This window comes from Salmo salar, chromosome ssa12 (assembly GCF_905237065.1).
Source record: "Salmo salar chromosome ssa12, Ssal_v3.1, whole genome shotgun sequence".
Classification (NCBI taxonomy): domain Eukaryota; kingdom Metazoa; phylum Chordata; class Actinopteri; order Salmoniformes; family Salmonidae; genus Salmo; species Salmo salar.
In genome coordinates this window covers 34526982-34538855 of record NC_059453.1, presented here as the reverse complement: position 1 = coordinate 34538855, position 11874 = coordinate 34526982, and the positions used below count along the sequence as shown (strand labels likewise).

Genomic DNA, 11874 nt, shown 5'->3' with positions numbered 1-11874 from the left:
AAATGAACAGATTAATTTATGACACATGGCTCTTGATTCAAATATTTTAATTGGAAATGAATAGGCCACTGAAAGAGCTTCTCAACATACACAGACATTGTCAAGCATCAAGGCGAGGGAATAGAAAATCACCATTCTACTCTTTAATAATAACCTGTGCCCCTGCAATATAATCTTACTGGCATAGTTCATGAAATTATTGTAATATGCCATGATTCAAAAGAAACATAATTTAATTATTGCAGAACTGAAAGGTCACCGTATAAGCATAATACTCTACAGAATTATTAATTACTTCATAATCACTCAATTATTAATTTCCAATTACACTTAAATATTATATCATATTGAAATATGTAGTATATTGTAGTTATAAGTTAATCAATATTAGTTAATCAATATAATCAAAATGTTATAAAATAAAGGACACACTATGTCCTTTATTTAAATGTCATTTTCACCCTCATGTTCAGAGCAGTATGTGTGCGTATGTAATTCCTCCTGAGAGCTTTCATTAACACCAAAAATGTATTGCTCAAGATCTCTGATCTTTTAAAGTTTTCTTTTTACCCTGGAAGCTTTTTTATTTCATGGCCATCTCAAATCAACAGCACTCAATACCTTGAATCAAAAAATAAATCACGACTAACAGAAATAGGTAGGCTACATCCTATAGAAAATCCAAAGACAGAACATTGCTTTGCAATTGATTTTGTCAGCTAAGGCTCAAAGAGGCTAAGACATTGCTTTCAAGCCGATGTCCACATTGTTGCTAAGTGTGAGGATTGTGGCAGGCAAGGTTCCATCACCACTTCTGTAAGGTGCATCCTACACAGTCCTTCTTCCCTCTATCCGAGTTTGGTAATGGTCAGACTACCATTAATCCTTAATGTGTCAATGTCCAGTAAGGATTGCACCCGGTGGTAAAAATCAAAGAGCTGGTGTCCATCCACAAATACACGGAAACGCAGTAGTTCACAATGGATCTCGATCTGGGGAAGAAACAACGAGGGGAGGAAGTTCAGCCATTATGTTGTATTGTGAGTCTTAAATCATGTGTTACCTTCTTGAACCTGAACGACACCTGTCACTTTATTTCAGTGTTCTCAAAATGTGCTTAATCGTATGAAACAATATTAAATGTTTCTGTTTATTCCAATGTAAACCTAACCCTATGCTATAACCACATTATAACCTATATTATAATCATAACCCTATGCTATAAATTTCAGGATTCAGTGCCACTATCAAAAGGTGGAATATAAAGATGAGCCACTGAGAAGAAATGAAGATCCTCCAAATACCCGGAAAGGTTGGTCCTCGATGAAGGGGAAGTAGGGGATGAGCTTCTCAGCGTCGCCCCAGGTGCCCAAAACACAGGCCTTGCGTAGGAACTGGAGGTCCTCGAACTTGACACAGAGCTCCAATGCCACGTCAGTGGGAGGAGCCTCATCCACTGTGCCACACCCACAGGCCAGACTGATGTCAAAGCTGGGTAGCCACAAAGACCAAAAAAGGTAAGTGTGTTAGAAAAGGTAGTCTAAGTCTGTTAAGTATTTTGTGTTTCATTGTTTACATATACAATACTTACTGACCTTGTATAAAGTGGATTACAATCCTGACATTTACACTTCATCCTCCCAACTTCAGTGGCATTTTCCCACTCCACATGGCAATAGAATTCCAATACAACTTAGAGCAGGTTTTTTCTAAGGTACTGTATGGAAGCCACATCAAGATACTCTCACACTACATATTATTTGTAGCTGAGCTAACTGGTATTTGATAAAGGATAGTCATGCTCGACGTCCAAAATGGAAACCTTTGCACTTTATAGTGCAAAACTTTTGACCAGGGCTCTGGTCAAAAGTAGTGCACTGTACAGGGAAAAAGTTTCCATTTGGTATGCAGCCATGATGTGGGTGTGTCCAACGTACCTGTCAGGCTCAGGATTCACTATCCCCATCACAATGATCTTCTTTCCAGGCCTCATCCCACCTCTGATGCGACCACTGAATGGAACTGACTGAGAACAAAGTACCATACATTTTCTTAACACATCAAGAAGTCATGTGAACATACCCTCATGTACTCAAAAAACCTTCTTCAGAATAGGGTTCATATTGGTATGTTCAGCAAAATAACATAACGCTTACCAGTCTTTGCACAACCTCTTGGTCAAGGGAGATTGGACTGCATTTATTTCTATCAGATTTGTTAGGATGGTCACTAGTAGCCAAAGTTCTCTTTAGAAAGGGAAGCACACATAATACACGGTTTACATGTTTTTCAACAGTAGTCTGTATGCTTCAAGCAAACAGAACACACTGCTCAGTTTTAAAGAAAATTGCACTTTACATGAAAATTATAGATCATAGCCTAGATTGGTATGAAAACACCTATTGCCTTGTTGAAATGAATAAATAACACAGAGCACATTGAAGGCGACATAATAAATTGATGCTGCTGCTGCATGATGTGGACAAGACCGACATCCGTGTGTGCGTGCCTAGTATGATCAGCACGTGCTGAAAAATTACAGCAGATGGAGTTAAACTCGAGTCTACATTCCATTGAGAATTTGTGATAAAGTAGCCGATTAGTAGCACTTGAGCGACTTTTAGTCCAATCAACGTAGCCTACCTTGTTGAGGAATTTAGATATTCTATTATATTTAAATGAATCTATTCAATTTTCCCAAAGGTCTGTATCTATTAGGCCTGGGCTATGCTACACAATCTTGTGAATAAATTAAAACATATTTCTCATATTCACTTACCAGTTCCGCCATCTTGACCAAATGGAGAACAGAAAATGATCAGCTGGTGTGAAAGGTGCTCTGCCTGTCGCACCAACGTAATACGCACAGCAGAAGTGTCCTGACAGGTAGACTAGAGCAGCGACGGTGATGTTGGGATTTGCTAAAAAAAAAATATGCATACGGTTATTGCGAACGGCGACCTCCTATCTTGCGTTTTGCTTAGTTTCTGACCTGAAAGCTGCTGACGAAATCAAAATCTAATCCGTCTAATCCTTGTTTACTATAATCAGATAGCTTTGTTTTCTCTTTTCTATCCTCCAGCTCTCTTTCAATTATAGTGGGATAGAATGGGGCAGTGCCCTTTTAAAGTTACAAAGTAAACATCAACAATCAATTTATGATGTAGGCTACAAAATATTTATTTCAAAATGCGTTCAGTTATATCTACCTTACATTTATTATGCTTTATTATAAGGGCCTATTAATATATACATTTTTAAACAAAAGTATGAATAACACTTTTTATGCAGTGGAAACAAATGGATAAAAAACAACATATTGTAAAAATGGACTTAGAAATCAGTCTAGGACCACAATGAAATATAATAAAGAAAAAAATTTGTATTTTCTAACAGTCGATAAAACTGAGAGAGGCTTCTGTGCCAGCTGTCCCTGGATGGCAACTGGAAGGTAGGCCACATCCTGGTCCCTATCCTGGCTCTTCTGACAGCTGATCTACTCCTCTTCCATCTCATAGTCCCCCACAGGGAGAGACAGTGTTCTGGCTCATGGACGAGGTGGAAGACAAAAACATATTTCCATAACAGGCTCTCTTGGACGAAGCACCTCTCCTCTGGGGTGGGACTCTGCAGCACAGGGCTGGGTGAACGGGCCTTCTCCATGTCGCTTCAAATGCTGGAGGCTCTCCTCTGCTCAGGGGGGGAAGGATGCATGATCTGCCACCGGAAGTACGCCCGTGTGACATAGTTAGACATGCATCCTTTGGTTTATTGTGAGTTTCACTAAAATGTAGAAACCAGGTTATCTATTGTTCATGGTTATTTGGAGACACATGGTCAGCATCATACCTGTATCTCATCGAAGGACATCCATGGTTTCTGGGGGTAGTAAGATTGAGACTTCCAAGAGTCAACAGGATCAATGGTCAGGTCATCTCTGAAACTATCCGTATGCATTCACACCCTCAGGTTGACCATTCCAAGGAGGTTGTGCGTTGGTCCATCGCCAAAAGACCTGTAGTCTGATTCGGCTTCTTTAGTCTGACTGAAATAGCTGATATTCTCAAAATCTTTGACATGGTCAGGCTTTCCGTTGGTGTGCGTAGAATCCAAAATGTCTATGGAGATACTAAAATAAAAAACACCAACCTGTGCTCGTACCTTTCCGCTTCATGATCAAATTTTGATATGAGTTTCTTGAATTCAGAACATTTGAATTATGTTTCCTGGGAAACACTGCTTTATGACATCTTCGGAACTCCAGCGATGTCATATGTTTTTGAGATAAAGTAAAATAATACTGTCCTAAATTCATTGGTGTAAAGTACTTAAGTAAAAATACTTTAAAGTACTAATTAAGTTGTGTTTGTGTGTACCTGTACTTTACTTTACTAGTGATATTTTTGACTACTTTTACTTTTACTTCATTACATTCTGTCACACGCTGATCTGTTTCACCTGTCTGTGCTTGTTTCCACCCCCTGTGTATTTATACCTGTGTTCTCTGTTTATCTGTTGCCAGTTCGTCTTGTCTAGTCAGGTCTTACCAGCGTTCATTCCCGCCTTCCTGTTTCTCTAATTCTGTTTCCTAGTTTTTCCCAGTTCTGACCATTCTGCCTGCCCTGACCCTGAGCCTGCCTGCTGTCCTGTACCTGCCTGACTCTGACCTGATCACAAACCTCTGCCTGCTCTGGACCTGCCCTTTGCCGGCCCGTGTTTCTAATAAATAATCTGAGAACTGTAGTATCCGCCTCCCGTGTCTGCATCTGGGTCATATCCTGAATCGTGATACATTCCTAAAGAAAATAATATACTTTATACTCCATACATTTTCCCTGACACCCAAAAGTACTTGTTACATTCTGAATGCTTAGCAGGACAGGAACATTATCCAATTCACACATTTATCAAGACAACATCCCTGATCATCCCTACTGCCTCTGATCTGGCAGACTCACTAAACACACATGCTTTGTTTGTAAATAATGTCTGAGTGTTGGAGTGTGCCCCTGGCTATCCATAAAAATAACAAGAATGGGGCCAGTTGGTTTGCTTAATATAAGGAATTTGAAATGATTTATAATTTTACTTTTGATACTTAAGTATATTTTTGAAATTACATTTACTTTTGATACTTAAGTATACTGAACAAAAATATAAACGCAACATGTAACAATTTCAACGATTTTACTGAGTTACAGTTCATACAAGGAAATCAGTCAATTCAAATAAATAAATTAGTCCATAATCTATGGATTTCACATGACTGGGTAGGGGCGCAGCCATGGGTGGACCTGAGAGGGCATAGATCCACCCACTTGCCAGGCCCACCCACTAGGGAGTCAGGCCCAGCCAATCAGAATGAGTTTTCCCCACAAAAGGGCTTTATTACAGACAGAAATACTCCTCAGCACCCGTTCCCCCCTCAGACAGATGTGGAAGTCCTGGACTTGCGTGGTTACGCATGGTTGCAATTGTGAGGCCGGTTAGACGTATTGCCAAATTCTTTAAAATTACGTTGGAGGCGGCTTATGGTAGAGAAATTAACATTGAATTCCCTGGCAACAGCTCTAGTGGACATTCCTGCAGTCAGCATGCCAATTGCACACTCCCTCAAAACTTGAGACATCTGTGGCATTGAGTTGTGTGACAGAACTGCACATTTTAGAGTGGCCTTTTATCGTTCCCAGCACAAGGTGCACCTGTATAATGATCATGCTGTTTAATCAGCTTCTTGATATGCCACACCTGTCAGGTGTATGGCCCTTCCCTGTAGCTCAGTTGGTAGAGCATGGTGTTTGCAACGCAAGGTGTTTGCAACGTCAGGTTGTGGGTTGGATCCCCACGGGGGGCCAGTACGAAAATAAAAAAATATGTATGAAATGAAAAATGAAATGAAATGTATGCATTCACCAATGTAAGTCGCTCTGGATAAGAGCGTCTGCTAAATGACTAAAATGTAAAATGTAAATGTAATTATCTTGGCAAAGGAGAAATGTTCACTAACAGGGATGTAAACCAAGTTGTGCACAGAATTTGAGAGCAATAAGCTTTTGTGCGTATGGACATTTCTGGGATCTTTTATTTCAGCTCCCGAGTGGCGCAGCAGTCTAAGGCACTGCATCTCAGTGCTTGAGGTGTCACTACAGACACTCTGGTTTGATTCCAGGCTGCATCACAACCGGCCATGATTGGTAGTCCCATAGGGCGGCGCACAATTGGCCCAGTGTCTTCCGGGGTTGGCCGGTGTAGGCTGTCATTGTAAATAAGAATTTGTTCTGAACTGACTTGCCATGTTAAATAAAGGTTATATTTAAAAAAACATTTTGTAATTGAAACATGTTACCAATAATTTACATGTTGCATTTATATATTTTTTCAGTATACCATAAATTTAAAACCAAATACTTTTAAACTTTTACACAAGTAATATTTTACTGGGTGACTTTCACTTGAGTCATTTTCTATGAAGGTATCTTTACTTTTACTCAATCAATGACAATTGGGTACTTTTTTCACCACTGCCTAAACTAACATTCCTAATACAATGGCCTTCTAGGGTTCTGCAATGGACATTTCACTTCTTAAAAGTTTCCTCAATGACAGAAACCTTAAAAAGTGTAGTACCATAGCCTATTGCTGTCTGCAATAATATTCTAATAAAGAAATACAAGGACTGTCTTTTCTTTCTTGGTATGATGCATCTTTATCTGAGTAATTTATAGGCAAATGTCATCATGTACTCTATACACTGATTGTACAAAACATTGGGAACACCTTCCTAATATTGAGTTGCAAACTTTTTTGCCCTCAGAACAGCCTCAATTCGTCGGGGCATGGACTTTACAAGGTGTCGAAATCGTTCAACAAAGATGCTGGCCCATATTGACTCCAATGCTTCCCACAGTTGTGTCAAGTTGTTTGGATGTCCTCTTGATACACACGGGAAACTGATGAGCTTGAAAAACCCAGCAACGTGGAAATGCCCGCCCAGTGAGCAATTATATTCATGTATAAAAAAACAAATAATGGAAGAAAAGCAGTGCAAGTTTGAATTTTGTAAAGTTAGTGTGGTAGAGGTGGAAAAATTATTGTTAACGATCAATAATGACAAACCTCCTGGCATTGACAACTTAGATGGAAAGCTACTGAGGATGGTAGCTGACTATAGCCACTCCTATCTGTCATATTATTAATCTGAGTCTAGAGGAAAGTCTTTGTCCTCAGGCCTGGAGCAAAGCCAAAGTAATTCCGCTACCCAAGAGTGGTAAAGCGGCCTTTACTGGTTCTAACAGCAGACCTATAAGCTTGCTGCCAGCTCTTAGCAAACTGTTGGAAAAAATTGTGTTTGACCAAATACAATGCTATTTCTCTGTAAACAAATTAACAACAGACCTTCAGCATGCTTATAGAGAAGGGCACTCAACATGTACTACACTGACTGAAATGACTGATGATTCGTTGAAAGAAATTGATAAAAAGAAGATTGTGGGAGCTGTACTGTTAGATTTCAGTGCAGCCTTTGATATTATTGACCATAACCTGTTGTTGAAAAAACTTAAGTGCTATGGCTTTTCAACCTCTGCCATATCGTGGATTCAGAGCTATCTATCTAATAGAACTCAAAGGGTTTTCTTTAATGGAAGCGTCTCTAATGTCAAAAATGTAAAGTGTGGTGTACCGCTGGGCAGCTCTCTAGGCCCTTTACTCTTTTCTATTTTTACAAATGACCTGCCACTGGCATTAAACAAAGCATGTGTGTCTGTGTCTGCTGATGATTCAACCATATACCCATCAGAAACCACAGCTAATGAAGTCACTGAAACCCTTAACAAAGAGTTGCAGTCTGTTTTGGAATGGGTGGCCAGTAATAAACTGGTCCTGAACATCTCTAAAACTAAGAGCATTGTATTTGGTACAAATCAATCCTTAAGTGCTAGACCTCAGGTGAATCTGGTAATGAATGGTGTGGCTGTTGAGCAAGTTGAGGAGACTAAATTACTTGGCGTTACCTTAGATTGTAAACTGTCATGGTCAAAACATATAGATTCAATGGTTGCAAAGATGGGGAGAGGTCTAGCCGTAATAAAGAGATGCTCTGCTTTTTTGACACCACACTCCAAAAAGCAAGTTCTGCAGGCTCTAGTTTTGTCTAATCTTGATTATTGTCCAGTCGTGTGGTCGAGTGCTGCAAGGAAAGACCTAGTTAAGCTGCAGCTGGCCCAGAACAGAGTGGCACGTTTTGCTCTTAATTGTAATAAGAGGGCTAATATTAATACTATGCATGCCAGTCTCTCTTGCCTAAGAGTTGAGGAGAGACTGACTGCATCACTTCTTTTTATAAGAAACATTAATGTGTTAAATCCCAAATTGTTTGCATAGTCAATTTACACACAGCTCTGACACACACACTTATCCCACCAGACATGCCACCAGGGGTCTTTTCATAGTCCCCAAATCCAGAACAAATTCAAGAAAACGTACAGTATTATATAGAGCCCTTATTACATGGAACTTCCTTCCATCTCATATTGCTAAAATAAACAGCAAACCTGGTTTCAAAAAACAGATAAAGCAACCCCTTGCTGCACAATGCTTCTCCCTTATTTGACCTAGATAGTTTGTGTGTATGCATTGATATGCAGGCTACATGTGCCTTCTTAAAAATGTATGTAGTTCTGTCCTTGAGCTGCTCTTGTCTAATGATTTTCTGTATTATATCATTCCGTATTATGTTTCATGTTTTGTGTGGACCCCAGTTAGAGTAGCTGCTGCTTTTGCAACAGCTAATGTGGATCCTAATAAAATATAAAAATACCAAAACCGAAAGCCAAAACCTGGCACCTACTACCATAAGAGAGCTGTGAGAAAACATCTGAATGAAAAGAGATATTATTGATATTATTCAAAGGCGCTTAAATATTTTGTCTTGCCTGTTCACCCTTTGAATGGCACACATATGCAATCCATGTCTCAATTGTTTCAAGACTTAAAAACTCTTATTTAACCTGCCTCCTCACCTTCATCTACATTGATTGAAGTGGATTTAAAAAGTGATCATATCTTTCACCTGAATTCCCCTGGTCAGACTGTCATGGAAAGAGCAGGTGTTCCTAATATTTTGTACACTCGATGTATATACCCAATGTATGTCCATGTATTTACAAAATTAACACTAGATGGCACAACTTACTCAGTGTGGGTCTGCTGTCTGGGTTCACACATGGAGCCCATGAATCATGTACTTACTGTATATGTATTTCATTGCACCTCAACAGATACTGTTCAGTCTAAGAAATGTGACCACGCCATGTGACAAAAGTTTTGGGGTTATAACAATTAAGGGTTGGTTTCTATTGGAAAAGCACACCAATCAGGCATTGGACAGATATATGGACACAGGACAGATAGACAAAAAGACACATCTCTAATCTTACTTGCCCTCTCCACTATTCACTCTTGTAATGATCTTGTTTGATACACTACTACTATAACTGCTACCCATGCCCACCCTTTTTCTCCTCACATCACATTGTCCATGGCCTCTGGTCCCACAGTGACCTTGAACCAGCCGTGTCATCGTTGCCACGTGCAGAGAATGTATCCGATTACACAAGCACCTGGCTGGTAGAGAGAGAGATGGAAAGATAAGGAGAAAGAGAAGGGATGTAGAAGAGAATTTTTTTTTTTTTTGTAATAATAAGAGAGCTGTGAGAAAACATCTGAATGAAAAGAGATATTGTTGAGATATTCCCAACATTTTACCTTATATGGCCTATATAGCCCTTTGGTTCTTTGTCAAATAAAATTGAATACATTTTCTGAGAATTCTGTAAACACTATCATTGTACATGTAGTGATGATATTACAGTTATAGGTTGTGATGTTTTTACTGTTATTGCTAGGTAATAGGAATACAGTGTATTCCACTTACTGCACTGTTTGACACAATTCTTAAGGCAAATGCCTACAGACTGCCTTGTTCTTGTCTGGTAAAATGTAGTATTGGGAACATTACTGTAACCTCCCTACCCAACAATGAAATGAGTGTTAGAGGAAAAACAAAAGGTATTGGAAATCCAGAACAGATAATCAAACCTAAGTGTTATTCAGTTCAAGTACGATACAGAGACTTATTCACACACCACAGCCAACCATGACTCAGCTATCATCACCTACATATTAAAGCTCCAACCCACACACACACCCTTATGAAAAGGTTATTGAGAGGGCAGGCATTGATTCATTGGCAATGACAATGCAGAAACCGACGCAGCTTGTCATATCCCACCCCTATTCACTCAACTGTTTCATTTTAGAGTGGACTGCAGTCGTGAATTCACTTGTTTCACCTCATTTTACATATGCTGTTATTATATACATGTACTGCTGTTATCTATGTACTCAAGCACAAGGATAACGTATTTATCCTGGTTTCTCTCTCTCAAATGCACACACACACACACGCACGCACGCACGCACGCACGCACACACACACACACACACACACACACACACACACACAATCACACACACAGCAGAGTATAACTATAATTGTGAAGACTTTTTGGCAACCAACCAACAATTGAGTTCCATTCCAGATTCTACTTTTCCTTACCCCTAACCCTAACCTTTACCCTAACCCTAACTCCTTACCCTAAACATAACCCCTAACACTAAAAAAAATGTTTACCCCAATTCTAACCCTAAACCTAACCCCTAAGCCTAAAATAACCTTTTTCCTTGTATCGGCCAAATGTCCTCACTTGCCAAATGTGCCCCCCCATACACATAAGAATCCAGAGAAGAAAACTTCTGCATCTTCCAAGTTTGTGCTATTTAAAACATTATGTAAACATATCAGTGTTCATGGTTACAGTGTCCATGACTGCATAACAACAGCATACAGGTCAGGCATACAATCATTTAGTGGTTTGGAAACGTAATATTTGCTAGTATTAGCACAACATTCGCTGCACCCTATGCTCCTACTGTACTCTTAAGAACCAAATGCAGCGCTGTTGCTTTGTTGATGTGTGTTTCGTTGCTGGAGGAAAAAAATGGCCCTCAGGTTTTCGGCAGTATGGTGGCGAAGAGCTCTTTGAAAGTGTGGGATAAATTCCAGATATTGAAGCAGGAATACATCTGTGCAAAGACAAGCAAGCAAGAGTGAAGAATACCTACCATTTTTCCCCCAATCAAATGCAGAGGCAAACCAAGAAATTGTGAACTAAGAGGTTATTCAAAAGTCACTGTATGGAGGAGTCCTGTCTTGCAGAAGAGGGATTATTTTAGTATTTCTCTCTCTCTCTCTCACACACACACACACACACACACACACACACACACACACACACACACACACACACACACACACACACACACACACACACACACACACACACACACACACACACACATTTCACTTGGTCCCCATTTTGTTGGTCCCCACAAGGTTAAATGCTATCTCTAGGGGGTTTAGGGTTAAGGTTAGAATTCGTGTTGGGGTTAGAATTAGGTTTAGGGTTAGGAGCTAGGGTTAGTTCATGGTTAGGGTTAGATTTTCAGGTTAAGGTCAGGTTTAGGGTTAAGGTTAGGGTAAGGGTTAGCGTTATGGTTAGGGGTTAGGGAAAATTGGATTTAGAATGGGACTGAATTGTTAGTTGTACAAGCCTGTGTGTGTGTGTGTGTGTGTGTGTGTGTGTGTGTGTGTGTGTGTGTGTGTGTGTGTGTGTGTGTGTGTGTGTGTGTGTGTGTGTGTGTGTGTGTGTGTGTGTGTGTGTGTGTGTGTGTGTGTGCGTGTGTGCGGCATTTCCAGTAGACTAGGCTACAACTACAAGGCCCATGGTACGTTTCGACGCGTCTCATGACGTA

The 11874-nt window shown here is 39.9% G+C and overlaps 1 protein-coding gene across 1 annotated transcript; it reads right to left on the bottom strand.

The window, feature by feature from the left end:
- Nucleotides 1-30: 30 nt before the first annotated feature.
- Nucleotides 31-3033, bottom strand: LOC106564854 (galectin-related protein). The gene is made up of 5 exons (XM_014131316.2): nt 2780-3033; nt 2157-2246; nt 1938-2026; nt 1305-1491; nt 31-992 (listed from the first exon to the last, which is right to left on the bottom strand). Exons 1-5 carry the CDS (start codon nt 2789-2791, stop codon nt 849-851), a joined length of 522 nt encoding a protein of 173 aa, XP_013986791.1. The 5' UTR covers nt 2792-3033; the 3' UTR covers nt 31-848.
- Nucleotides 3034-11874: the final 8841 nt, after the last annotated feature.